This window comes from Martes martes, assembly GCF_963455335.1.
Source record: "Martes martes genome assembly, chromosome: 3".
In the NCBI taxonomy this organism is placed as follows: Eukaryota; Metazoa; Chordata; class Mammalia; order Carnivora; family Mustelidae; genus Martes; species Martes martes.
Window position 1 is genome coordinate 62,477,849 of NC_137890.1, and position 27,410 is coordinate 62,505,258.

General features: G+C 40.3%; 1 protein-coding gene and 1 pseudogene across 2 annotated transcripts in view; one reads left to right on the forward strand and one right to left on the reverse strand.

The window, feature by feature from the left end:
- Positions 1 to 5,330: 5,330 nt before the first annotated feature.
- LOC308339386 (small ribosomal subunit protein mS31-like) overlaps positions 5,331 to 27,410 on the forward strand; it is a 31,953-nt gene continuing 9,873 nt past the window's right edge. Inside the window, exons 1-5 of the mRNA XM_080797989.1 lie at positions 5,331 to 5,614; positions 10,406 to 10,690; positions 19,947 to 20,105; positions 20,902 to 21,039; positions 24,631 to 24,710. Coding sequence (XP_080654115.1) covers positions 5,499 to 5,614; positions 10,406 to 10,690; positions 19,947 to 20,105; positions 20,902 to 21,039; positions 24,631 to 24,710 — 778 coding nt within the window. The 5' untranslated portion in view covers positions 5,331 to 5,498. The remainder of the gene's footprint in view (positions 5,615 to 10,405; positions 10,691 to 19,946; positions 20,106 to 20,901; positions 21,040 to 24,630; positions 24,711 to 27,410) is intronic.
- On the reverse strand, positions 9,401 to 10,223 carry LOC308339805 (ubiquitin-ribosomal protein eS31 fusion protein-like; annotated as a pseudogene). Its single transcript has 2 exons — positions 10,203 to 10,223; positions 9,401 to 9,843 (listed from the first exon to the last, which is right to left on the reverse strand). The product of its transcript is annotated as a ubiquitin-ribosomal protein eS31 fusion protein-like (transcript).

Genomic DNA, 27,410 nt, shown 5'->3' on the forward strand with positions numbered 1-27,410 from the left:
TTCTCGCTCTCCCACTCCCCCTGCTGTGTTCCCTCTCTTGCTGTCTCTCTCTCTCTGTCAAATAAATTAAAAAAAAAAAAAAAAAAAGGTTTGCTTGGCATCATCTCTAACGTTACTGCATGATGGCAAATTTATTGCTACTTTCCTTTTTAAAGATTTTATTTATGAGAGAGAGAGAAAAAAAAAGAGAGAGAGAGAGAGGGAGAGAGAGCACAAATGAGAGGGGAGGGGCAGAGGGAGAAGCGGGGTGGTGTGGAGTGGTGATCCCAGGATGTTGAGATCATGACCTGAGTTGAAGGCAGACACTTACCTGACAGAGCCACCCAGGCACCCTCCAATTTATTGCTACTTTATTCAACAGGGTTATCTCATATTTTATAAACAAAATCAAAATCAGCTTGAAGAAGCCCTTTTTTTTTTAAACAGTACGATCAATACCTATAATCTTCATCTGAAACACAGGCTCATTAAAATCTCTCCAGTGAACAGCTCCCTAAAGCTTTGTTTGCTTTTTCTTAATTTGTCCAACCACACTAACCTCAGAGGCATGGTTTTGCCGACACCAGCACTTGGATGTTGTCAAGTGAACTTTGACATTCAGGCTGGAATGATGCCAGTGAAACACAAACGTGCCATTGAGCCGGCATGAGAGCCAGTGAAAAGCCCTGATTAGGAGTCAGCAGGCTGTGGGCTAGCACTTACTAGTCATGTGACTTCGGGTGACTCAGTGAACTTCTCTGAGGCTCATTTTCTTGTTAGTACAATGGGGATAAAAATCCTTGCTCTGGGGCACTTGGGTGGCTCAGCTAGTTGGGCATCTGCCGTCGGCTCAGGTCCTGTTCCTGGGATTGAGCCCTGCACCGGGCTCCCCACTCAGTGGGGAGTTTGCTTCTCCCTCTCCTTCTGCGTGCTCTCTCTCTCAAATAAATAAATAAAATCCTTAAAAAATAAAAATGAAAATCCTTGTCCTGCCTTCCTCTATTAGTATCACAATGACCAAATTAAATAATGTATGTGATACTTCTTTGTAATATTTTATATAAACTGAAATAAGTTCTTACACGATTATCAAGATAGTTGGAAATTAAAAAAAAAAAAAAAAGACAAAACAAGACAGCAGAGTGGCTGGTACGGTGAATGGACGTAATTAAAAGTTTGCTGAGAGGTGGTAGCAAGTCTCCAAAGGTGGGCCCTAGGAGCCACTCCTCCTAGTGTCCGGGGGAGATACAGTTCCTCTCCTTAGAATCTGGGCTGGCCTTATGGCTCATTTTTTACCAGTGGAATACCACAGCAGTGATACTCTGTGATTTCCAATGCTAGGTCCTAAAAAGCTGTGCAGCGTTACACTGGGCCTCATGGAACACTCACTGTATATAAGGCTATAAGGTAAGTTGGTCTCTATGTAAAAAACTCAAATACTCTAAGATGTTACGTTGTAAGGAAGCCCCAGCTAGGCAGGTAGAGAGGTGCAGGGCAGGAAAAAGATCTCTTTTCCTTCCACCCATCTTAGGTTCAATGGCTGGGACCCTGTAAATTAGACTAACAGAAGACAGGTTAACAAGAGAAAAACAAATAGAAGTTCATTAATGCATATGCCACACAGACATATCTCTGTGTCTGAGAGCATTCGGAGATGAGTAATTCAAAGAGATGGTTAGAATTTGGGCTTTTATAGCATCTTAAGAAAACAGTGGTGAATTTTCAGGGAAGTCACAAGACCAGGGCAAAGGACTTTCAGTTTCTAGGGCAGCAAATCGTAAAAAGGCAAATATATGGGGGGGAACTAATGTAAACTAAGGGCTAGTTAGTAAAGTTATTTATGTGGATCCCTTCAGTGCCATTTCTGGGCTGACATTTCTAGAGGTGTAGCCAGTGCTTAACTTGTCTTTCCTGGTAGAGAAGGGAGGGGGAACACCTTCAAAAGTTTATGTCCTGCATTTAGGCAAATAGGGGGAGGGCAGAGAGCTCCACTTGTATTTGCATCTTAAATGTCCACAGCTCAAAATGATCTTTATGACCCAAGTGGTATATTTTAAGGTGGCATATTTTGCTACCCTTCAGAGGCCATGCAGAGAGAGAGGAAGCAAGAGAGAGAGAGAGAGAGAATATTACTCGGCCAGGCCCTGTGTCTTCCAGCCATCCCAGCTGTGCCATTAAATATGTGAATGAGAATAACATCTGGGACGTCCAATCCAGACTAGCTGTTATCTGACTGTAGCCACATGACTAACCCCAACGGGGAACCGCCCAGCTGCACCCAGTGAACCACAGAACTGTGAGAGAGAATAAACTGTTGTTTTAAGCCACTAAGTTTTGGGGTGGTGTGTTACACAGCAATCGGTAACTGGAATATAGAATAATTTTTGACTTTTCCGCTCATGGAAAGCTTGTCAAGTTAATTAGTGTAGAATTTCATGAGACATTTAGGACAAAGTCCCTGATGTGTATCAGGACTTATTTCAGTTGATTTGCTGCCTCTTGCCAAAGGCACATTGTTCTAGAAAGTGCATTTCAGGGGGCAATGAGAAGAAAATGATTAGTGAGTCCACGGCAGAATAGAAGAAGGAGGAAAAACATTTTCTACTTTCAGGCTACATTTTTGTTGTTTTTATAAATAATTGCTTTGAACCATTGCACAAATTATACTTTTTCACAGGACAGGTTTTTTCTTTTCTTTTTCTTAGGATATATTAAAATTCTCCTGTGGTTTAATTTGTGACCAATTTTATAATTGCAGATTTCTAACTGCTTTAATTAACTTTTTTGTTCAAATCAGTTTTGCTGAGATATATTATTTACATACAGTAAAATTCACACATTTTAGGTGTACACGTCTTGAGTTTTGGTAAGTGTGAAAGGCCATGACCCCCACCAGAATCAAGATATAGAGTATTTCAATAAGTTTTTTTTTTTAAGATTTTATTTATTTATTTGACAGCCAAAAATCACAAGCAGGCAGAGAGGCAGGTGGGGGGGGGGCAGGCTCCCCACTGAGCAGAGAGCCCCATGTGGGGCTTAATCCCAGGACCCTGGGGTCATGACCTGAGTCGAAGACAGAGGCTTAACCCACTGAGCCACCCAGGCGCCCTGAGTATTTCAATAAGTTTAAAAAGTTCCCTCATGTTCTGTCGTACCCAATCACCTCCTTCCATCCCCACTTCCTGGTAACTTTTGATCTGATTTCTTCCCTTTAGCTCTGTCTTCTTCACACTGTTATGGAAGCAGAATCATACAGTGTATGGTCTCTTACATCTGGCTCTGTTCGCTGAGCATTATGACTTTGACGTTCGTCAGAAGTTAATAGTCTGATCATCACTTTTAATAGTACACCAATTATAACACTTTTTCTTTAAGTGCATCCTAAGTGAATGTAGAGCTACGAATAGCTAAATAAGCCATACTGTCATTGTAGTATATCTCAAAATTCTATCTGAAGACCACCTGCACCAGAATCACCTGGGGTGCTTGCTAGAATCTCGGATTCAGATCTTTTGACCTACTCAGTTATGTGTTTAGTGACCACCTCCTTGTGACTTTATGCATAAGTAAAATCATAAACCCTCAGGTACTCCAAGATGAACAAGAATATCAGAGTTAAGTGGTTCTGAGTTTGAATCTAGCTCTGCCATTGATTAGCTGCAAGAAGTTGGGCAAATTTCCTAAACTCTCTGCACCTATTTTGTACTTGGAAATAATTAATGTATTCACCAAATATTTTTGAGCATCTATCGTATGACAGGCATGGTTCTAGGAACTAGAACTGCAGCAGTGAATAAGACAAAGTCCATTCCTTCACGGAACACACATTCTGTCAGAGTGAGATAACAAAAGCACATAAATATGAGATAAATTTCCGTTAATGATACTCTGTAGAAAATGAAACAAGGTTTTGACATAGAGGGTACCTTAGTTAAGATATAACCTAGACTACTTGTCACAGAGAAACTAAGAAATACATTTAAACAAGAAGGAAGTGTTCCCCTCCCCCCTTCCTTTGTGAGAGTCTGGAGGAGGCAGCAAGGGACAGAGGCAGGGTGGCTCTCACCTTTATCTCTGAAAGGCTTCATCTCTCCATCTCCTAGCTGCTTCGACTCCTATAATCTTGTCTGTATGCCAACTAGGAGGAAAGAGGAAAAGTTTTAGGGGAATTTGTGCCCATTTTTTTATGGGTACATCGCTTCTATTCACATTCTGTTGGTAAAATGTAGAGGTACCTGTCTGCAAGGAAGGCTGGGAAATGTCATTTCTGCTGTGGCCACATAGAGTGAAAACTCCAGAGGAAGAGGCAAATGGGGATTGGTAGACAACCGCAATCCCTGCCAGAAAGTGTGACTGGGTGGTGCAGGAGGCTATTTTAACTAGGGTAATCATTAAAGGCCTCTTTTGGAAAGCAGTAGTTGAGAGTCTGGGCCGCCTGGGTGGCTCAGTCTTTTGAGCGTGGACTCTTGGTTTCGACTCAGGTCCTGATCTCATAGGTCCTGGGATGGCGGCCCACCTCTGGCTGTGCACTCAGCAGGAGTCAGCTTGGACATTCTCTCCCTCTGCTTGTACTCTCTTTCAGTCTTTCTAAAATAAATAAATAAATCTTTCAAAAATCTATTTTAAAATTTTAAAAAAGAAGAAGAAAGGAAGGAAGAAAGAGTAAATTTCAGTCCCTACTAATTCATGAAGCACATTTTCCTCAACATGTTTATGACTCATACGCTTTTCTGTATTTCCGTTTACAAAAAACTCGCCACCTATCTTGATTGTCTCTTGAAATGGTAGGGGGAAAATTGATGTCAGCCTTCAGCGGCCACCATGCAAGTCCAGTCCAGAGGTTCGCATGTGATTTATCAGCCGGCCTTCTCCCCGGGGTTTATGCTCAAGCACTTCGAGGTTTGGCCACCCCTCATTCATCCTTCACTGCCTTCCTCAAGGGCAGGAAGAAACCACGCCTTTCTCTTGCAGATTTTTCTCTCTGAAACAATTTCGGGGTGGGGGGCGGGCGAAGAAACATACATGTCTCATGTTTTGACGCTACATCAAGAACAGAGACTGAAAAGAAATACTAATTTCTACGTTCTAGGGTAATTTTTCTTTTGTAACATTGTGGCCACGGACCATTCTGAGAATGTGATGAACGCTGTGCATCTTCTCCCCCAGACGCCGCCCAGTAGGGTCAGTTCTCCGCCTCTTCCCCGCCCCCCAAAGTAGTATTGCACACTAGATCACTCCTTCCACTCTCTTCCTCTCCCGTGCGGGTCCTGATGCCTGAACCAGCGCATCTTAGCTGAACTCAGGCATCCACTCCACCTAGGACACTAGCACCGTCGGTACGCGGCTGACGGGGCCCGGCCGCGGACGAGCCCGGAACTCAGTTACCGGCCCCTGTTGCCCACCGGAACGTGAAGGGACGGAACGCACCAGGCTGGAGAACGGAAAGAGAGAGCGAGGGACGTGTTTGGCAGAGGGACGGCCTGATCGTTTATGCTGCCGGTTTGGTTTGTCTCTTGGCAATGTTTCCGAGGGTCTCCGCGATCCTACCCCTAAGGCCCGTCTCCCGCTTCCCTTTATACTCTGGAGGCTCAGAGGCTACGATTGTGCTACTCGGTGCTCCGCACGGAACGGTCAGGTACCGCATTTCGGCGCTGTTGGCCTTACGGGTGTTAAGGCAACCTCCGGGCTCCCTCCGGGGCATTCGGTGGTCATTCTCCGCTTCCTGGGGTGGATGTTCCAGCCCGCGGGATCTCAGAGGCCGTTGCTTTAAAGCTGAGGAAAGGGAAATCCCAGAAAGCTAAAATGACTTGCCCAAGGTCATAACGTGAGTGAGAAACAGAGCTACGGTTACAAGGTTGGCTCCTGTCCCGAGCGCTCTGCTCTACACCGCGCCGCCTACCTCTTGCCACGCCTCCCCTCGTTCAGTCCGGGCTCCAGAAGCAAAGTTGTCTCACCTTCCCCCCCCCCTCCCCAAGACTATAACGGTCTCATTCCTGCCTCCATTTATTCTTTGATTCGACATTTAAAGTACCTACACTGTACCGATACTGGCGTTAAACCCCGAATAACACCAGTTCTGCCACCACGAAGCTTATAGTTCACCAAGCATGCAATTCAAGTTTAGCGGAGTGAGGCTGAGATGGTGTGGGTAGCACAGAATGCTTTATTAATTCCAGTCATGGCTGGGTGAGCAAGTCGGGACAGCTAACTATTGCAGGAGAGGTTCAGGGTATCCTTTCTGGAAAAGAAGTCTGATAAAATCTAAAGGGGGACCAAGGGTTGGAGCTAGCCAGGCAAGAAAAGTAGTTATGCGTCTTTCGTCTTGCTGTTTATTCTCTAAGAACCCTCATCATTATGGAAACTTAATTCTGCTGCATATAATCCAAGCAGAACGATTTGGGGCCAGGGCCACTATGATTAAGTGTAGCTCAAAGCAGGTTAGTAGCAATGGAGATGGGAAGAAGTAGCTGGATGGAGGAGAAAAATCAGGTAGAACTGATATGATGTGACATGAAATAAGGGTAAGGTAGAGAAAAGATTTAAGCAGGCTACCCTACAAGACAGGTGTACTGTTAATGTTAATAGAAGATTGAGGAGCAGCTTTGAGAAAGCTTTTAAAATATGTCATAGTTTTTAGAATTCAAAATATCTGTTATGGTAAGAAGCCCCTTCAGTACAGAAGGGTGAAAAATGGATAGTCAGTATTAGAGGGGAGCTCTTGAAGGTGATTTTGGATGTGTTGTATTTGAAGTGCTGATGAAATGCTCTCAGTGGAAACAAGCCCTGGTGGGAGGTTATGACCAAAGTTTTATTATTTTAGTGTTATGGAGTTACTGCCCATACGTGATTTTCCTGTACTAAACATAGATTACTTTCTGTGGCCCTGTAGTAGTCTTGGAAGGAAACATTGAAAGATGGGAGGTTATATGTGAGAGTCTCCTGATTGCCACCTTTGTTATAATACCTTTAATATTTAACTTTAACATGTGAAATAATATTTTCCTAAACTGAATCGTACCGTATATTGAATGATATGATGAAGATCCTGTGTACTGATTATAAAGATATTAATTATGTAATTGGTTTTGCATTCTAATTGTTTAGTGCCTCGAGTTGATAGCCTTTGATATTTTTATAAGCAAATCAAATAGTCTGTTTCAGAATTCTTGGAAGTAGCCATTTTTTTCTTTCATTAAAGGGTCCCTAGTCTGGTACTGCTATTGGCTAGCTTTGAGAACTTGATATAATATGTAGCCCAGGGTCTGATGTGCGGTCTTGAGATGAGTTGTATCAGAAGCACCTGGCATCTTGGTTAAATGCAGGTCCTTGTGCAGCATACCAAACTTAGCAACCAAGAATCTCAGGAATGTATTTTAAATAAGCTCCCTACGTAATTCAGATGATCCCTAAAGGTTAAGAACCACTGATTTAGCCTCTTTAAGCATCAGTTGCTTATGTAAAACAGAAGTAGTAAAACCTGTCCTGTAAAATTGTAAGGATTAAAGGACGTGTGTCACGTAGCTCCTCAGATACGCGGTCCTCTGATGGGCAGTATCAGTATTACTTGGAAATTTGTTAGAAATGCAAACACTTTGAGTCCCTCCTCAAAGCTACTGAATAAGGATTCCTTGGTGGGACCCCTAGGTAATTCTTACGCATATTGAAGTTTAAGAAACAGTGTTCTAGCCTGTTAGCTTCAGAAAGATAGGGACCATGAGATTCTTATTTACTATTGTATCCTATCGTCAATGCATAGTATAGTATCCAGCACAGAGTAGATATTCATTGTATTTAATGAATGACTTTTTGTACATTTTACCTTTCTAATCTAACACATTCATTAGCTTTTTACGTTTTTAAAAATATTTTCTTTCTTTCTTTTTTTTTAAAGATTTATTTATTTGGGATAGAGAGTGTGAGAGAGTACACCCACGAGCAGGGGGAGAGGGAGAGGGAGAAGCAGGCTCTCCCCTGAGCAGGGAGCCCCACGTGGAGGACGTGGGGCTGGATCCCAGAACCGTGGCCTGAGCGGAAGGCAGATGCTTAACTGACTGAGCCACCCAGGTGCCCTAGCTTTTTAATTTCTTCAATATCAGGACACCTGGGTGGTGCAGTTGGTTAAATGTCTGACTCAGTTTCAGCTCAGGTCATGATCTCAGGGTCCTGAGAATGAGCCTCACATCGGGCTCCATGCTCAGCTTCCTTGGGATTCTTTCTCCCTCTGCCCCTTCTGTTGGTGCTTGCGTTCTTGCTCACACGCTCTCTCTCTCAAATATATAAATGAATCTCTAAAAAAGAAAAAAAGTTCGTCAATATCAAGTATCAAAAGGTTTTTAACACCACAAAATAAAATCAGATATTTGGGTGACTTAGATTTGGCAAATCTTTTGCATGAATTTGAAATAGATGTAATCATTTGTGTCATTCTTTTTCACAAATGTATTTAATGAAAAAGCGGAAAGTAGCCATTGAATATCCTTTTTACTGTTCCATTTCAGCTTAGTTTACAAATGGTGATTGGTTAAATGACATGTAGCTCAATGAGAAAGTTGATCAGATTAGAATAACACCCAGACATTAGAATAATACTCAGACATGTTTTTTAAAGAAAGTAACTTTTCTTTATTAATAGAAATTTCTGGGGGCGCCTGGGTGGCTCAGTGGGTTAAGCCTCTGCCTTCAGCTCAGGTCATGATCTCAGGGTCCTGGGATCAAGCCCCGCATCGGGGCGCTCTGCTCAGCAGGGAGCCTGCCTCCCCCCCTCTCTCTGCCTGCTTGTGACGTCTCTGTCAAATAAATGAGTAAAATCTTAAAAAAAAAAAAAAGAAATTTCTTTATTTTTATACCTTTTAAAGAGGTAGTATTATGCTAAGAACAAGGACTTGGTAGTCAGTCAGTTTGGGGTTTGAGAATAGTAAATTGCAATTTATTAACTCTGTCACGGTTTTTGCAACCTTTTTTTTTTAAGGTTTTATTTTTACTTATTTGAGAGAAAGGCAGAGAGAGGGCACAAGCAGGGGGAGCGGCATGCAGAGGGAGAAGTGGACTCCCCAGCAAGGAGCCTGATGTGGGACTCAATCCCAGGACCCTGGGGTCATGACCTGAGCCAAAGGCAGACACTTAACTGACTGAGCCACCCAGGCAGCCTGTGGAATCCTTTTTTTTTTTTTAAATGTTAGTTCGTGTCTTTTTTTTTTTTTAAGATTTTATTTATTTGTTTGACAGAGAGAGATCACAAGTAGGCAGAGAGGCAGGCAGAGACAGAGAGAGGGGGAAGCAGGCTCCCTGTTGAGCAGGAAGCCCAAATGTGGGACTCCATCCCAAGACCCTGGGATCATGACCTGAGCTGAAGGCAGAGGCTTTAACCCACTGAGCCACCCGGGCACCCCATAGTTCATGTCTTTTATCAACGCATATACAATTACTTGTTTTCCAGTTTGTTGAAGCAATAGGTCAGACAGCATTTGTCACAGTAATGTCTGTCAGAGTGGCTAGCCATGAAACTCCAGCACCACATCCATCTGAAGGGCACTTCTGATTCCACTTTATAGTATTTCAGGACAGCTAACTTAACCTTCTTTCCCTCATGAGGAATTCTCAAGAAGAATTTCTTGAGAGTGGTATAAGACTTCTTCCTTTTCTTAGCACCACCATGAAGTCTCAGCCAAAGATGAGGAGTGGACTCCTTTTAAATGTTGTGTCAGACAGAGTACGTCCATCTTCCAGGTGCTTGCCAACAAAGATCAGTCTCTGCTGGTCAGGAGGAATTCCTTCCTTATCCCGAATCTTGGCCTTTACAGTTTCTATTGTATCTGAGGGTTCATCCTGGAAAGTGGTCTTTCCCCATAAGGTTTTTATGAAAATCTTTCATCTTGGTGATATTTCCACCACAGATGGTGGATCACAAAGTTATCACCTTTTTTAAATGTCACAGAATGCATAGAAAATGATCTTGTGTCAAACTTTGAGGTAAACGGAGGGAGGCAACAGATAGGAGCTCCAGCAGCCCCAGGCTTCACCCAGCTACCCCAAGGACCAGGTGATCAGTCAGTCTCAGCACACCTGTAACCCGTTTGTGACTCACCAGTGTATCTTAGGCCTTAGTGAGCCCTGCGCTACATGAACTTGGGTAAATCACTTCGCTTCTCTGGTTTCTATTTTCCTTATCTGTAGAATGGGGGAAATACGGAGTTGTTGCGGGTATGAGGAAATGTAATAAATACTTTGCACCAGACTAAGCACATAGTATATATTTAATAAATGTTACGTTGTTCTTGTTACGGTTGCTGACAATAATAATAAAAACAAAAGGGAAGGATTTGAATTAGAAAAGTTTAAAAACATGTAAAAGCAGTGTTTTGAATCCTTGCTTTATTATTTTGGATTGTATTTTTCATTTTTTTTTTTCTTTAATGCTTCTTTCTAGGACAAAAAATAATGTCCAAAGATACTTTGGCACTAACAGTGTGATTTATAGCAAGAAAGATGAGCAGTCTGCTCCAACGCATGGGATTTCCAAAGAAACAGAGAGCCAAGAGAGTGTAAAGGAGAATACAAAAAAAGACTTGTTAGATATTATTAAGGGCATGAAAATTGAGTTAAGCACAGTAAATGTACAAACAACAAAGCCCTCAAGCAGAAGACAACTCAAGAGTGTGGAAGCTACAATTGGCAGGCTTCAAAAAACTCTGGAAGATGCCCCAAAGAAGAGGTAAATTGAACTGAATTTCAATTACATTGAAAGTAATCTTTGAAACTCTTTCTTTTAGGAACAAAAATTGAAATTAGAGGACCTGGGAGATGCTACATGAAAACTTAATCTGTAAACACAGAGACTGTAGCACATGAAAGATACTGTTAGCCTTCTATATTTAAATAGGAAGGGGAGAGGCACCTGGCTGGCTCAGTGTGTTGAGCATGTGACCCCTGATCTTGAGGTTGTGAGTTCAAGTCCCATATTGGGTTTAGAGGTTACTTTAAAATCTTTGGGGCGGTGGCTCAGGTGCTGGGTGTCTGCCTTTGGCTCAGGTCATGATCCCAGCGTCCTGGGATTGAGCCCCACATCAGGCTTCCTGCTCCTCGGGAAGCCTGGTTCTCCCTCTCCTGCTTCCCCTGCTTATATTCCCTCTCTCACTCTCTCTCTGTCAAATAAATAAATAAAATCTTTTAAAAAATAAAATAAAATCTTTAAGGGGAGCCTGGGTGGCTCAGTTGGTTAAGCATCTGACTTTTGATCTCAGCTCAGGTCTTGATCTCTAGGTCACGAGTTCAAGCCCAGTGTTGGCCTCCACTCTGGGTGGGGGGTGGGGTGGCCTACTTAAAAATTTTTAAAATTGGAAAAAAAAAAATCTTTAAATAGGAAGGGGACATCTGCATACAATTTAGAGAGGAAAAGAGTCAAGATCTAATTGAGAATTCCACATGTTTTCTTACATGTTCATCAGTGTTATTAACTGCAACTTAATTGCCTCTTTAAACTGTTAATTACCAAATTGTTTATATCCTGATTTGGAGGTAGCCTCATGTCTCTGAAGGACTGGGTTTGAAATTTCCATTTTTTTTTTTAAGATTTTATTTATTTATTTGACAGACAGAGATCACAGTTAGGCAGAGAGGCAGGCAGAGAGAGGAAGGGAAGCAGGCTTCCCACTGAGCAGAGAGCCTGATGTGGGGCTCGATTCCAGGACCCTGGGATCATGACCTGAGCCGAAGGCAGAGGCTTTAACCCACTGAGCCACCCAGGCACCCCTGAAATTTCCATTTTAAAAATTCCACTGAGGATAGAATTTAAGCATGTTGATTACAACTGTTTTATATGACTTCCTTTGACCAGTAATTATCAGTGCTCTCAGCTTATGTGGTTTCCTCAAAATATTGTAATTACTTGTGCTTGTGAAAAGAGTACTGATTCTTTTATTTTCTTTTTTTAAGATTTTATTTATTTATGACAGAGATAGCAAGAGAAGGAACATAGCCATGAGGAAGCTGAAGAGGGAGAAGCAGGCTTCCTGCTGAGCAGGGAACCAGATATAGGGCTGGATCCCAGTGTCCGGGACGCTGGGATCATGACCTGAGCCAAAGGCAGATGCTTAACTACTGAGCCACCCAGGCACCCCTATTTCACTGATTCTAATAATGTTTTAGCATTATGTTGTAGTTTAAATGGCAATGTTTTGTTTTAATGATACTTAAATAATGGTGAGTCTTACACAGATATCATCGATTCAAATAGTGATAAAGTATGTGGCTTAAACAACCCCATCTTTGACATCTCTTAGCAGAATCAGCAGCTAATGTAGATTTTTTTTTAGTTAAAGATTTTTAACAGAGAGAGACATAGCAATAGAGGGAACACAAGCAGGGGGAGTGGGAGAGGGAAAAGCAGGCTTCCCGCTGAGCAGGGAGCCCAATGTGGGGCTCTATCCCAGGACCTCAGGATCATGACCTGAGCCAAAGGCAGATGCTTAATGACTGAGCCACCCAAGCGCCTACTAATGTAGATTTCTACTTTCCAGAATGACTTAATATTTTTATGAAACTTCTTGGTTTCTGTATTGTATCCCATTGTATCAAAACCATCCCTGGAATGCGTAATTGGGTGGTAGAGAATAAGCTAATTCAGTGCATGCCCGTCATAGATACCCCCTCTCCTCTATTTATTTATTCATTGTCAAGTAATCTCTGTACCCAATGTGGACTTCAAACCCACAACCCTGAGACTGAGTCAGATGCTTTACTGACTGAACCAGCCAGGTGCCCCATCTTCCTCCTCCTTTTTAGAAACAAAATAAACAAAAATAGTAAAAGTATATAGAATTAGATGATATAGACACACACACATGCACATATATATATCTATCTTTAGTGAGAGGGTTTTTTTTTTTTAAGCTTCCAGACCTGTTTGTGACCCATTGTGGTTTTTTATTACAATTATATAATTTAATTATTTATTATAGAAATGGTTAAAATAAGTTGAATGTTTTGCAAAGACTCAGAAAAAATTTTTTTAAATTCCTTTCCAATTAGGTATGAATGAGACAAGCAGAAAAATGTAAGAAAATTCTGCACTCAGAATGCTTTGTAAGCCTTTTTAAGTTCTTAATCTGAGTTTCCACTTTAAAGAAACCAAAATCGGAACTCTTGGAGGATGTACTATAGTGCAGTGCATATATAAAAGATACATGTTGGAACTTCTGTTCAAAGAAGGGCTTTGGTCCTGCAACAAAATATTGGTGAATGAGATACATTTGTTTTAAAAATTTATCTTTTAGGGGTTCCCAGGTGGCGCGGTTCATTGAGTCTCAGACTCTTAGTTTTGGCTAAGGTCATGATCTCGGGGTTGTGAGATCAAGTCCCGCATCGGGCTGTATGCTCAGCGTGGAGTCTGCTTGTTCCTCTTCCTCTGCTTCCCCCCATTTGCTCTCTCTCTGTAAAATAAATAAATTAATCTTTTTTTTAAATAAAATGAAAATGTATCTTTTAGGAGCCCTTGGCTGGCTTAGTCAGCAGAGCATGTAGTGCTTGATCTTGGGGCCCTGAGTTTGAACCCCACATTGGGCATAGAGTTTACTTAATTAAAAAATTGTTTTTAATGTATCTAATGATTTTGTTCCCCACCTTCTTTTTTTAAGGGATCCCAGATGCACAGATTTGGGTTAATCATCTTTGATTCATGATGACTGTCATGGCTCCATGTATGACCTGATTCTAGTTTTTTATTTGTATTATATATTAAACAGCTGTTGATAAAGTTAGTGTGGCTGCATAGCAATTACTCCAAAATTTAGTGGCATAAAACAACCATTTTTAAGGCTCATGGCTTCTGTGGGTCAAGCAGTTTGGACAGGACATAGTGGAAAAGGCTAATCTCTGCTCTGTGCTGTCCTCCCTTGGAAGACTTGGAAGTCCAGGGGCTGGAATCGGTTAAAGGTTTGCTCATTCATAGCTCTGACAGTTGAAGCTAGCTGTTAGCTGAGACCTTAGCGCAGGACTGTGCAGCCTGGGCTTTCTCACTGCGTGGCATCTGGGTTCCAAAGGCAAGTGTCTCAAGAGAAAGTGAGCCAGAAAGAATTTGTGTTGTTTTTATGGTATAACCTAGGACTCATACTGGATAAGATTGGATACTTTCCTGTTTCATATTGATTGGAGGGGAGGGGGTGGTACTTGCTTTTTATCATAGCAACTGCCAGAAAAGCATCTTCACAAAAATATGTCATCAAAAGGAATGCAGTGGTCCAGTGTTAACACTGGGAACCACCTTGACTTAGTAGTTTGCACGGTCACTGACTAATGGCTGTGTTTCCCTGTGGTGCTTCCCTGCGGTGCTGTGTTTCCCTGTGGGCATTGTTTGAGAACCTAAGTCCTATTCTGCATTGAGCTCCCTGTGCAAGCCTGTGGGACCATACCCGTTAGTTTCTTAGAATTCTGTTGTCTGTTCATAGGCTCCCTAAGGCACCATTTTAAATCTTTCTAAGATCTTGGGGAGCCTGACTGGCTTAATTGGTAGAGCATGAAATTCTGGCTTAGTTGGTAAAGCATGAAATTTTTTTTTTGAGATTTTATTTATTTATTTGATAAAATGAGAGAGCACAAGCAGAGGGAGCAGGAGAGGGAGAAGCAGGCTCCCTGTTGAGCAGGGACCCTGATGCAGGGTTCATATGGGCTCAATCCCAGGACCCTGGGATCGTGACCTGAGTTGAAGGCAGGTGCTTAACTGTCTGAGCCACCCAAATTTCCTGAGCATGCAATTCTTGATCTCAGGGTTGTGAATTTGAGCCCCATGTTGGGTGCAGAGATTACTTAAAAATAAAATCTTTGGAAAAAAATCTAAGATTTTAACAAGGAGTTTTGTATTGATACCCATGGCTTTATCATTAAACAGTGTTTTCCTGACACTGCACTGAATTTGATCTCTCTTCAGAAGCTATTTCTTTTTTCTTTTTTTAATTTTATTTAAATTTAATTAATTAACAGATAATGTACTATTTGTTTCAGGGGTACAGGCCTGTGATTCATCAATGTTAATATAATACCCAGTGCTTATTACAACACATGCCCTCCCCAATATCCATCACCCAGTAACCCCATCCCTCCATCCCCTCTCCTCCAGCAACCCTTAGTTTTGTTTCCTGTGATTAAGAGTCTCTTATGGTTTGTCTCCCTCTCTGGTTTCATCTTGTTTCATTTTTTCCTCTCTTCCCCTATGATCCTCAGCCTTTCTTAAATTCCACATATCAGTGAGATCATATCAGAAGCCATTTCCGAATTTTAGCATCATTTCCTTCCTGGAGGAGCTAAGAAGGAAAAATGTTTTATTTATTTATTTATTTATTTTTAAAGATTTTATTTATTTGAGAGAGAGAGAGCATGAAAGGGGCGAGGGGCAGAGGGAGAAGCTGGCTCCCTGATGAGCAGAGGGCCTGATGTGGGAATTGATCCTGGAACTCCAGGATCATGACCTGAGCCGAAGGCAGTTGCTTAACCAACTGAGCCACCCAGGTGCCCCAAAATGTTTTATTTTTGATTCCAGCAAATCTTGGTTCCTTTATATGGTACAGTTTTTTCTCATCTCTGTGTTCTTGAATTTTATCATCCGCAACTAAGAAGCCAAGAGGCACCTTCTACATTGAAAGTCTCCTTAGACTGGCTTACCCAATTCCCTGGGTGTATTTCCTGTTTTCCATGTTACTACAAACAACAGTGTTGCTAAAGAGAAGTCCCCTTTCCTGCAGCTTCCAGTAATGTTGATTTTCCTAAAGTTCTCCCTCACAGTGGCTTTGAGGGCCCTCGGGCTCTAAGTCTCTTTGAGGCCCTAGTCTCTCATATATACTTGCCTCAAGGTCTTTCCTGTTTCCACCCACTGCCTAATACCCAAAGGTTTCCCATACATTTTAGGTTTTTTGTTACAGTAGCGCCCAACTTCTAGATACCAAAATCTTCCAGTTACGTGTTATGGCGCAACAAACCATCCCACGGCTTGAGCAGAGCGTGGTGGAGGTAGCTGTGTCGGCCCCACTTGGCACTAGTGAGGGCCAGTGCAAGGGGAAGTTTCGCTCACGTACTTACCAGTGGCTGGTGCTAGCTCCTGGTTAAGACTGTATTTGGGGCTTTTTGCCAGAACACTGAGTCAAGGCCTCTCCATAACCTCCTAGTTGAGTTCCAGGGACAGACATCTCAAGAGAGCCAAACCAAAGCTGCGTCATCTTACATGACCTAGGCTTGCAAGTCACTGTGCATCATCTCTATCGTTGTGTTCATCGAGGCAGTCAGTTTGCTCTGGTTTCAAGGGGAGGGAACATGGAGTCCTTCTCTCTATGGGAATGTGGCAAGGTTTTGGAAGAGTCTGTAGCACCAGAAATACAGGTATCTCTATTTCCTAAAAGTATTATCTGCCACACCTGTTAACCTGATAACTGTTGATGTCTGTTGTACTAAAGGGAACATTACCATGATGAAATTGACCCCTAATTGATCGCATCTGGTTTGGGAGACTATCGGTACCTTATGGTTCACCATATGTACCTAGGGCTTCCTTGTGCAGTTGCTCTTGTAACTGCATGTCCGTTGTGGGGACCATGGAAACTCTGTGGCCTTGTTACGAGAGAGAACCAGTTCCCACGGGGCACTAAGCGAAGAAGCTCCTGCACCTGCGTGATGTGGGTCTCCTAACTTTTGGATGGCATGTGCGGTGTCATCCACATGAGTGCTGCAAGGATTGCCACTGAGAGGGACACATGAGGCTGCCCTGCCAGTCTGCTGTGGTTCTGTCCTTTATCTTTCTGAATAGACTGGACCAAACACGTTTGTGGTAGTCTTGTGAGTCTGAATGGGTTGTGGAACCTAACAAGACCCCTGGTGAGTACAGCAATAACCAAAATTTCTAGCTCGTACTTTAACTTTCTCTTAACTAAGCAACTATCTGCTCTGATCATCCAATAAGGTTTCAGTTACTTATTAATGAATCCACGAATTGAAATTTAGATTATTCTAGTTTTTCATTGGTATAAAATAATGCTATGATGAACTTCATTCAACAACTTTAGATTGTCATTATATCTCAGGCAGTGTCCAATGAGATGGAGGAGAGGAGTGAACAAAACAGCATCAAAAAAAAAAAAGTCTCTGCTCCTTACGGAATATTGGGGGAGTCGGGGTGGGAGAGAGTATATATACTCACATCACATAGACATACAATATGTCAGGTGATGAAATGTGAAGAAAAATAAGATAGGCTGGAGAGGGGCTATTTTTTAAAAGGGATCGTGGGAGAATAATGATTAAGCAAAGGCCTGAAATATAAGGGCTCCTGAGTGGCTCAGTTGGCTGGGCGACGACTGGCTCTTGATTTCAGCTCAGGTCATGCATGACCTTGGGGTTGTAAGACAGAGCTCTCCATCAGGCTCTGCACTGAGCATGGAGCCTGCTTGAGATTCTCTTCCTCCTCCCTCTGCCTCTCACCCCCTTCATGTGCTCACTCACTCTCTCTCTCAAAAAAAAAGGCCTGAAATAAAGTTATGCATAAAGCCATGCAGGTATCTGAAAGATGATTTGCTTTCAGGTACTAGGGATAGAACTGCTTAAGCCTTGAATTTGGAGTGTGTAGTATCCCTCAAATTACATGTATGTATCTGCTTATTTTCTTTAGCTAATACTCCTGGAGGTGGAATTTCTAGGTAAAAGGATTTGCATATGTTTGGGACTTTTTTTTTCCTGGTGAGAGTGAGAGAGCATGCTCATGCGAGTTGGGGAGGGGCAGAGGGTGAGAGAGAATGAGCGTGCCCTGGGGCTCCTTCTCAAAACCCTGCGATCATGACTGAGCCAAAATCAAGAGCCGGGCACTAAACTGACTGAGCTAGCCAGGTGCTGCTTAGGCTATTGAAAATGTGTCATCAGATTGCCAAAAATTGTGTTAATTTTTGTGTCCCCTTAACAGGATCCTACTCCTTACAAGAATTTCTTTTCTGAAATTGTATATGTCATACAATTCATTTTAAATAAATTCAGGAAGTACAGAATGGTATAAAGTATGTTTTCCTGAAATAGTGTGAGTTATAGGATAGAACAGGTGGTTATTTTAGCAAGTTCTCTTGTTAAAAATCTGGGTAGAAGGATCTCAGTATGTAAAGATCATCTTATTTCAATGATAGAAGCTCCCTGACAATTTTTATTAACTAGAACATTTCAAATTATAAAACCAGAAACTATGATTATAAAGAACACCGTTGTGATAAAATTCATGGTTCTAGAAAATGAATACTCGTTTATATTCTTTGTACACTCTGATCAAATATGCATATTAAAATTTGAAAACAAACCTCTCAAGTAGTTTAGGAAAAGTGATTTGGGATAAATTTCAGACCTTATTCATAGGTAACAGTTTTGTAAGTAGCTCATTTCTTTTTAACTAATAGTAGTATTAATTGTAATATTCCCTTTTTTATTCTGTTTTTCTTCCTTGGTATAGTCAGGTTTTAGAGTTCTCATATCTCAGGTAAAGTCCTTAAATCTTTATCCAGCAACTTAGGGATTTGGGAATTTTGATTTACATATTAAACAACCGATCATTATGTAGAAAGTAAAACATTAACTTGGATCCCGCTCACTGAGAGAGCAGTTCTTAGTGAGTTAATATGTAATAATGTAGACAATGTTTTTTTATGTCTGGCACATTTTTCCATTAACTTATCCTAATTTACTGAGGAAGAGCTTTGTTTAAAGCTTTTTCTTATGGAAAGTTTAAAACATAAAATCCTGTAATGAACCCCTTTGTACCTGTCACACAGTTTCAGTAAGCAATATTTTTGCCATTCTTATGTTGTCTATATCTTCACCTACTTTCCATCTCCTACTAGATCATGATAATGATTTATGGTTCTTTTTTCCCCAGGTAAAATTTACATACTTTGAAGCATACACATCTTAGCTGTAGGATTTTGGCAAATCCACGAGCTTATCAAGACACAGCATTTCTCATTTCCTTCTTCCCGTCAGTAGCCTTCTGTCCTGAGGCAATCACTATGCTGATTTTTTTCAGTGTAGGTTAATTTTGCCTGTTCTAGAAGTTGTATAAATGGACTATTACAGAGCACCCTTTTTTTTTAATCCAACTTTTCATTGTTTCATTCATGTTAATCGCATGAGCTGAGTACTATTCCATCATATGGATTTATCATGATATGTGAATAGATTTAGCTACTTTAATATTGGCTTGCAATATATATAGTTTCTGAAATAAATTGGCATCTAAAAATCCAGTAAACTATAACCGCCACTCTTTTTTTTCCTCACCCCTCTACTTTAACCATTATATAAATATATAATATATATAAAATATATATTTAATTTAATATATTCTGAGTTAGTATTGTGCTTAATTTATATTTTAATATATTACTTTAATGTGTTGTTCTGAGTTAGTATTGTGCTTCAACAAGTATCCATTAACTTCAGCTTGTGACATTTTAAAGTTTATATAAAACCAGTACCGGGGCTCCTGGGTGGCTTGGTCGTTAGGTATCTGCCTTTGGCTCAGGTCATGATCTGAGCGTCCTGGGATCGAGCCCTTCATCGGGCTCCTTGCTTGACAGGAAGCCTGCTTCTCCCTCTCCCACTACTCCTGACTGTGTTCTGTCTCTCACTGTATCTTCCTGTCAAATAAATAAACAAAATCTTAAAAACAAAAAACAAAAAAGCAATACCGAGGGCACATGGGTAGCTCTGTGGATTGAGCATGTGACTCTTGATCTTGGCTCTCTGGCTCTCAGGGTCTTGAGTTTGAGCCCCAGGCTGGGTGTGGTGCCTACTTAAAAAAAAGCCAAATATTTAAAAATAATTGATTTTGTCAGAAATGGATTTTTTTGAATGACGAAAAAAGTTTTCTCTGGAAAAGAATCATTTTACTTTCCACTAAACTAACGGCATAATAAGTAATGCCTTTTTTTTTTCTTGTTTTTCATTTTCTTTGTTAGAACCAAGTCCGTGAGTCCTGAGTTGGAAGCAGCGGCATCTGCTGTTGCAGATTTTCTCCCTTTTGATAAGCAGACAACCAAGTCAGAGCTGCTCAGGCAACTCCAGCAGCATGAGGAAGTCTCAAAGGCACAGAAAGATGGAGAAAGAACTAAAATTAGGTTAGTGAATCAAATAGTTCTGTTGGTAATGCTGGTTTTTCAAAATAAATTCTTTTCATGTGACTGTTGAGTAATGTGCACAGTATATCAATTTATACATGAAATATTTCTTATAGGTGGAATATTAGTAATTTTTTTTAAACTGACATGTTAAGTAAGATTGCAGTCTTTCAAAGATCAATGGAATGGTTTAAATTTTTCTTTCGCGAAGTTACACGATCTCTTGTCCCTGAAAAAGAAATGATAAATTCAGTATCGTGATTAAAAACAAGTAAAAGAATAAGACAGTTTCTCTGAGAATATTAATTTTTTCCTGTTAAATAATTTTCTGGTCTTATGTACAGTATGATCATCTTCAGGCCTGTTTCCTTCACTTTTGCTCTTATCCTTATGTTTTAGCTGACACCTCCTCACTCTGCCTCTCATCTCATTATTTTATTTTATTATTAAATAACTGACTGAAGTTGATACACTACTTCAGATGTCTGATACTTTTTCATAAATGACACTTTTTTTAAAATAGTGTCCCATAAAAGTGACACTTTTATGTTTTAAATGAACATTTCTGAGGAATACCTTCAAAAGTTGTGTTTCAAAAAGAAATATAAATCTTAGTGGTCTGTGGGATGTGAATTAACATATGACATATAATCTTTCATTTAAACATAATGCTTTGTGCTGTTATAGTGCGTGGAAGTGAAATATGACTTAAATAATAGGAATCTCATGTATAAGAAAGTTTATTACTATCCTGTAGCTACAGTTTCTGATACACTTGACCTTTTTCTTATTTCAGTGTCAGTAACATAATATCAGATATGAAAGTTGCCAAATCTGCCACAGCTAGAGTTAGTACAAGAGCAGTGCATCAAATTCAATTTGATGAAGGAACTGACAATTACATGGGACAGAAGACTGATGATCTTAAGAAAAGGTACTCAGGCTTTGCAGTCTGTTTGGTTTTGCTGGTTTTATTTGTTTCTCTGTAGATTTACTTTATTCTGTGCATGTTATTGCTGATAGGTATTTGAGCATTATGGATGCATTTATATCTCTCTTCTCACCCTGCATGTACCATTTCCTATAGAGGAAACGATGTTCTGGGTTTAGTAGTCTTATGCTTTTCTATACCATTAATCACATCGAGCCCTGCCTCCTATTTATCCATGATGAGTAGAGGTCTCCTGATTTAAGATAAGTGGAGCCGATTGAATTCTGAACAAATGAGCATTTGTGAGAAGCATTATTTTTCATTCTGATATGTACATAGCAATATTTATATAGTTTTTCTATCTCTATATAATTATCATTATTCATACCTTAGAGAAATAATCCACCATCAAAAAAAAGAAAGAAAGATCCATTATAATACCTTAAGGTGGTAGATTATTTGTGGCAATTTGAATTTGGTGATTTGCAGACTTAAAGATGCTAAGCCATGCCTTATGTAATTATTTTAGAATAAAAAGCTGTCTGTATTTACTGAAAGTTTCTGTTTTCTCTCCTTCAAGCCCATGAAGTAATAGTCGGGGAGGGGAAACCAGATATTTAGTATGCTCTAACAAAAACTAACTGATCTTGATAGAAGGGGAAGCTTACAGTTGGAGTGTTTTTGACATGTTATGTATTCTTTGGATTTTCTTTTAAGTATAATCCCAGCAAGTTAATCAGAAGTTAAACTACTGATTTGTACAGGAAGATTGTAAAAGATAGTCAGCTGTTAACAAAGCAAGTTCAAGAAGGTACAATGATTTAGAGAGATTCTCTGAATTACTAACTTAAAGTGATTTTATGCTTATGACATGTTGGATAGAGTATAATGTATACTTGGAGTGTTACTTAAGATTCCTCAAAATATTTAATTTCAGGGGTGCCTGGCTGGCTCAGTCAGTAGAGCGTGCAACTCTTAATTTCTGGGGATTGTGAGTTCAAGCCCTGTGTTGGGCATAGAGCTTACTTTAAAAAAAAAAAAAAAATATATATATATATATATATATATTTAATAATTTCGGTCTTGTTTCAATCAGTCATCTTTGAAATGATTCCACGAAACTACATCAGAATGCTATATCATAGTTTGATTCTTAATGATATTAGCCATCATTGAAAATTAGAAGGTGGCAGGGCACCTGGGTGGCTCAGTTGGTTACGTGTCTGACTTTTTATTTCAGCTCAGGTCATGATCTCAGGGTTGTGAGATGAGCCTGCTTAGGATTCTTTCACTCCCTCTCCCTCTCTCTTCTTCCTCCTTCCAGCCACCCCACCCCCCCGCTGCTGCCAACACACGTGTGTGTCTGTCAAAAAAAAATTCTTAGAAATTAGAAAGTGGTAAGGGAGAAGCTAAAAAGTTGGACATTTGTTTATGTGCATATAATGACTGTGTTAAACTGACTGAAGGACTCTAGAGTAAGGGAGAGGAGTGATGGGATACCAGGTTTTTACCCTGCTCTGTCATGGGACAGCCTGAGACAATCCGGGCCTAGACTAATCACCACAGATATACCCTGGGCTAATTCATTCAGGAAGAGACATCTGAGAGGGGTGAGGCACAGAGCACTGGCTTTGGAGTCATTCTGGCCTGCCTCAGAATCTTGGCATTATGCCACTGACTAATTCTGGGACTGAGGCAACTTTTACAGCCTTGTCGGTCTGTGTCCTCATCTATAAAATGCTGAAACTGAAGCCTGACTTAAATGGCTTTCTTGAGGGGCGCCTGGGTGGCTCACTGGGTTAAAGCTTCTGCCTTCGGCTCACGTCGTGATCCCAGGGTCCTGGGATCGAGCCCCACATTGGGCTCTCTGCTCAGCAGGGAGCCTGCTTCCCTTCCTCTCTCTCTGCCTGCCTCTCAGCCTACCTGTGGTCTCTGTCAAATAAATAAATAAAATCTTAAAAAAAAAAAAATGGCTTTCTTGAGAAATAGGAGAGGAATGTGCCAGCTATATATAGTAGATGCACAGCAAATGTCTGTTCCCTTCCCTTCCTCTTTAGTACATTCTAAAATTCCATACTTTACCAAATCATTCCCTCTTTGCTGTGAGTTACCTTAATCCATCTGCCTGTTAACCTGATGCAAAGTGAGGGCGTGCAGGTGGGGAGAGGGACGCAAAAACACTGAAAATAGTTGGGGAGCATAAATACCTTTGTTTAAGAATACTTGAGGATCTGTTAAAGGAAAACTTAAGTGATTTGAGATTACTTTATCTAATTTTAATATGGTAGTTGAATTTTTTCAGTTAATGTGATTTCATTAAAAAATTCGATTCAGAAAAGAATTTTAAAGATTTTATTTATTTTATTTATTATTTGAGATAGAGAAGCAGGCTCTTCACTGAGCAGGGAGCCCAATGTAGGGGGGACTCAATCCCAGGACCCTGAGATCATGACCTGAGCCAAAGGCAGACACTTAACTGACTGAGCCACCCAGGTGCCCCAAAAATTCAAAATTATTTTAAAACTAATTATCCAGTTTTGAACTGGTTTTTAATCTCCCAGTAAATTTATTCAAGTATGAATGTGAATTGATGCATAAAGCAGTTGATTAAAATATACAAGGAAAAGTTACCTATTAACTCTCTGACATTAATTTTAATAGTTAATTTAAAATGTTATGTAAAGAAAGTTAATCATTATGTTAAAATGACAGAATGATTGCTTTATAAGTGGGAATGTTTTGATTTATCTGTGCCATCTTTTATAATTATAGTTTGTAATTAAACATGCAGTGTTTTCTGCCCTTAAACTAAGACAACTGTTGACTTTAACAACTTTTAATTTAGCATATTTTAATAACTTTCTAATGTTGAGTTTTCTAAAGCCTTAATATGAAATGGATCACATAAAATTATGGAAAATTAATCTTTTCAGTTAGATATTTTGGAAATTAAACTACTTAAACTGCTTTATTGTATCATGATGCAAAAATTCAAGTACACTTGTTCCAGTTTTTAGTTATCCATTCTTATGATGCAGCAATTTAGTTAAAATGTCTGTTGTGGGTCAGTGGAATTTTTACTTATTTATTTATTTATTTTTAAGGATTTTATTTATTTATTTGACAGAGAGGGGCACATTGAGAGAGGAAACACAGGCAGGGGATGTGGGAGGGGGAGAAGCAAGCTTCCCGCTGAGCAGGGAGCCTGCTGCAGAGCTCTTCCCAGGACCCTGGTTTCATGATAAGCCACCCGGCACCCCAGTGGAATTATTTTTAATTTCTACATTGAGTATTTCATATAAAATAGTTTTCTTAAGGGGGCCTGGGTGGCTCAATCATCGAGCATCTGCTTCGGCTCAGGTCATGATCCCAGGGTCCTGGGATCGAGCCCCACATTGGGCTCCCTGCTTGGGGGGAAAGGAAGCCTGCTTCTCCCTCTCCCACTCTCCCTGCTTCTGTTCCCTCTCTCACTGTGTCTCTCTCTCTGTCAAATAAATAAATAAAATCTTTAAAAATGATAATAATAAAATAGTTTTCTCAATTTTTTGTTGGCTATTGTAAAAATATTAAGTTAAATTGTTTTTTCTTTTTCAGTCTTAGGAAAAATATGCTCAAAGGGAAGAGACTTAATATTTTTGACCTTAAGGCAGTTACTGAAGAGGTACCTGAAACAGGTTTGTTAAGAACATGATTTCTCAGGTGTAGAAACATTCCATCTTTCAAAAAAAAAAAGTCCTTAATATTTTGATTGCTCAATGTGAGGTATTTTAATAAACCGTCCTGTCATTGGCCTGGATCCTGCTTATGAATGTAATTGTTGCCATTGCTAGTCTTGGCCAGATTCCTCCCTTGAAATGTTGCATTCGGTGAGACAGTGGGAGGTAAGTACTACTACCTTCTTGAATCCAGAGCTGGCAGTTGGCTACTGATTTGGGTTAGAACATTAACTATCACCCTCTGTTTGCAACTATGCTATTACAAAAGATAAACTATGGTTTCTGCCCTAAGGCAGCTTGCTGTCTAGAAGAGGAGATGGTGGGGGGGTGGGACTCTGGGTGGTTCAGTCATTGAGCCTCTGCCTTAGTCTCAAATAAATAAATACAATATTAAAAAAAAAAAAAAAGGAGATAGCGTTTGTAGAAGTAACTTAATGAAGTGACTTAGTGATTGTTTAGGAGCTGGGAAGAAGAGCATTCAGGAAATATATTTAGCAGATTTGTGGTGGTCATGTTTGTTTTTTTTTTAAACACACCATCCTTTTTCCATGTACTTATCCCTTTGGGTAAGAGGTCAAATCTTTCATAATCACCATTTAAGTCTAATTAAAAGAGATGTAAGAGTGTCCTCTTGCTTGACATTAAGTATGGTTTACTGAGGGGCACCTGGGTGGCTCAGTGGGTTAAAGCCTCTGCCTTTGGCTCAGGTCATGTTCCCAGGGTCCTGGGATCGAGCCCCACATCGGGCTCGCTGCTCAGCGGGGAGCCTGCTTCCTCCTCTCTGCCTGCCTCTCTGCCTACTGGTGATCTCTGTCTGTCAAAGAAATAAATAAAATCTTTAAAAAAAAAAAAAAAAAAAAAAAAAAAAAAAAAAGTATGGTTTACTGATAAATTCAGATAAACGGGAAGCTCAATACAAATGGTCTTCAGCTTACAAGTGGCTTTCATTTCCAAAGATTATAAGTTAGCTTTTGGGCTTGATAATTTTGTAATTGATATTTAAGTTCCATGGCCTGCCTCCAATGGCTCATTTAATCTATCATAGTTACTTATATAAACATCTGATTTTTCCCACTATTCAGTAAACTGCTAGATATTAGGGGCTGGGTTTCACTAATTTTTGTATACCCAGCAACACCTAGCCAGTGGCTGACGAATCATAGGAATTAACTACCTTAAATCATAAATGCTTTAAAAAATTTTTCTTTAATAAATGCTTTTTTTGAACAAATTGAGATGTGAAGTATCAATCCATAGAGGAAAGGAGTTAATTCAATCAGTGTTTGTTCTTTTAAACTAAAGGAAAAACTAAGAGAACAACTTGCCTGCTCTTATTGCGAAAACTGCTTTCTGTCCTGTATGATGGAGAGGAAATACAAGGGGCATCTGGCTGGCTTAGTTCTCAGAGCATGTAACTGGATCTTGGGGTCGTGGTTTCAAGCCCCAAGTTGGGTGTTGAGACTTCCTTAAAAAAAAAAAGGGAAATACAAAATGCACACACACATACACACACACTTAGATGATTCTAACAAGCTACTTGAAAAAAGCAAAATAAAATGTGCAGTCATGGAGAATAGATCACCTGTCTCCTGTTGATGTGGCAGCTATTACACTTGCATCAAAAGGGCATTTATTGGGGCGCCTGGGTGGCTCAGTGGGTTAAAGCCTCTGCCTTCAGCTCAGGTCATGATCCCAGGGTCCTGGGATCGAGCCCCGTATCGGGCTCTCTGCTCAGCAGGGAGCCTGCTTCCTCCTCTCTCTCTGCCTGCCTTTTTGCCTACTTGTGATCTCTGTCTGTCAAATAAATAAAATCTTAAAAAAAAAGGGGGGGGGCATTTATTGTCAGGGCAGCTGCGGTTGTCCACCTAATGAACAGCCAGGAGAGGCACTTGGATTCTTGAAGGAGCCAGCTTGCTTTTTTAAATCAGAAATCCTGTTTCTTAAAACTGAAATTAGCTGGCAAGGAAGCACTGAAGTTTTATGTGTTCTATAAAAAATATAAAATGATTGTACTCTCATAAGGTAAATTTATTAACATTTACCTTAGGGGACGCCTGGGTAGTTCAGTTGGTTAAGCATCCCACTCTTCAGCTCTGGTCATGATTTCAAGGTTGTGGGATGGAGCCTGATGTGTCCCAAGTTGCAGGGAGTTTGCTTGTCTCTCTCCCTCTGTTACTCCCCCTGCTCTCTCTCTCTCTAGATTAAGTAAGAATAAGTAAGTAAAATTTTTTTTAAAAATTCAATGAAGGTACTGTTTTAATAAGTTATACTTGATTGAGTCTAAAGAATGTCTTTTGTTCCAGTTAAGTACAATACCCACCGCGTACACTGCTGTCTCTCTACCACTTAAAATAATGCCTGATGTATAGTTGGCATTCAGTAATTATTTATTGACAGAATGAATGAATTCTTCTGTCCCATGATTCCCACATTTTGCTTCCCTCCAGGTTTGTTCCACTGCTGTAAAGGATGTAGTCGTAGACCTTTCTACTTACCCTGCAGTAATTTAGAACTGAGAGGCAACATAGCTTAATGGAAGGAATTTTGGTATTTGATAGATGTGGATTATTCAAATTCAGATTCTGTCATACTAACTTTTCTGGGTTTCTCGTTCTCCATCTATAAAATAGGGCTAGTCCATACCTCTCAAGGATTAAA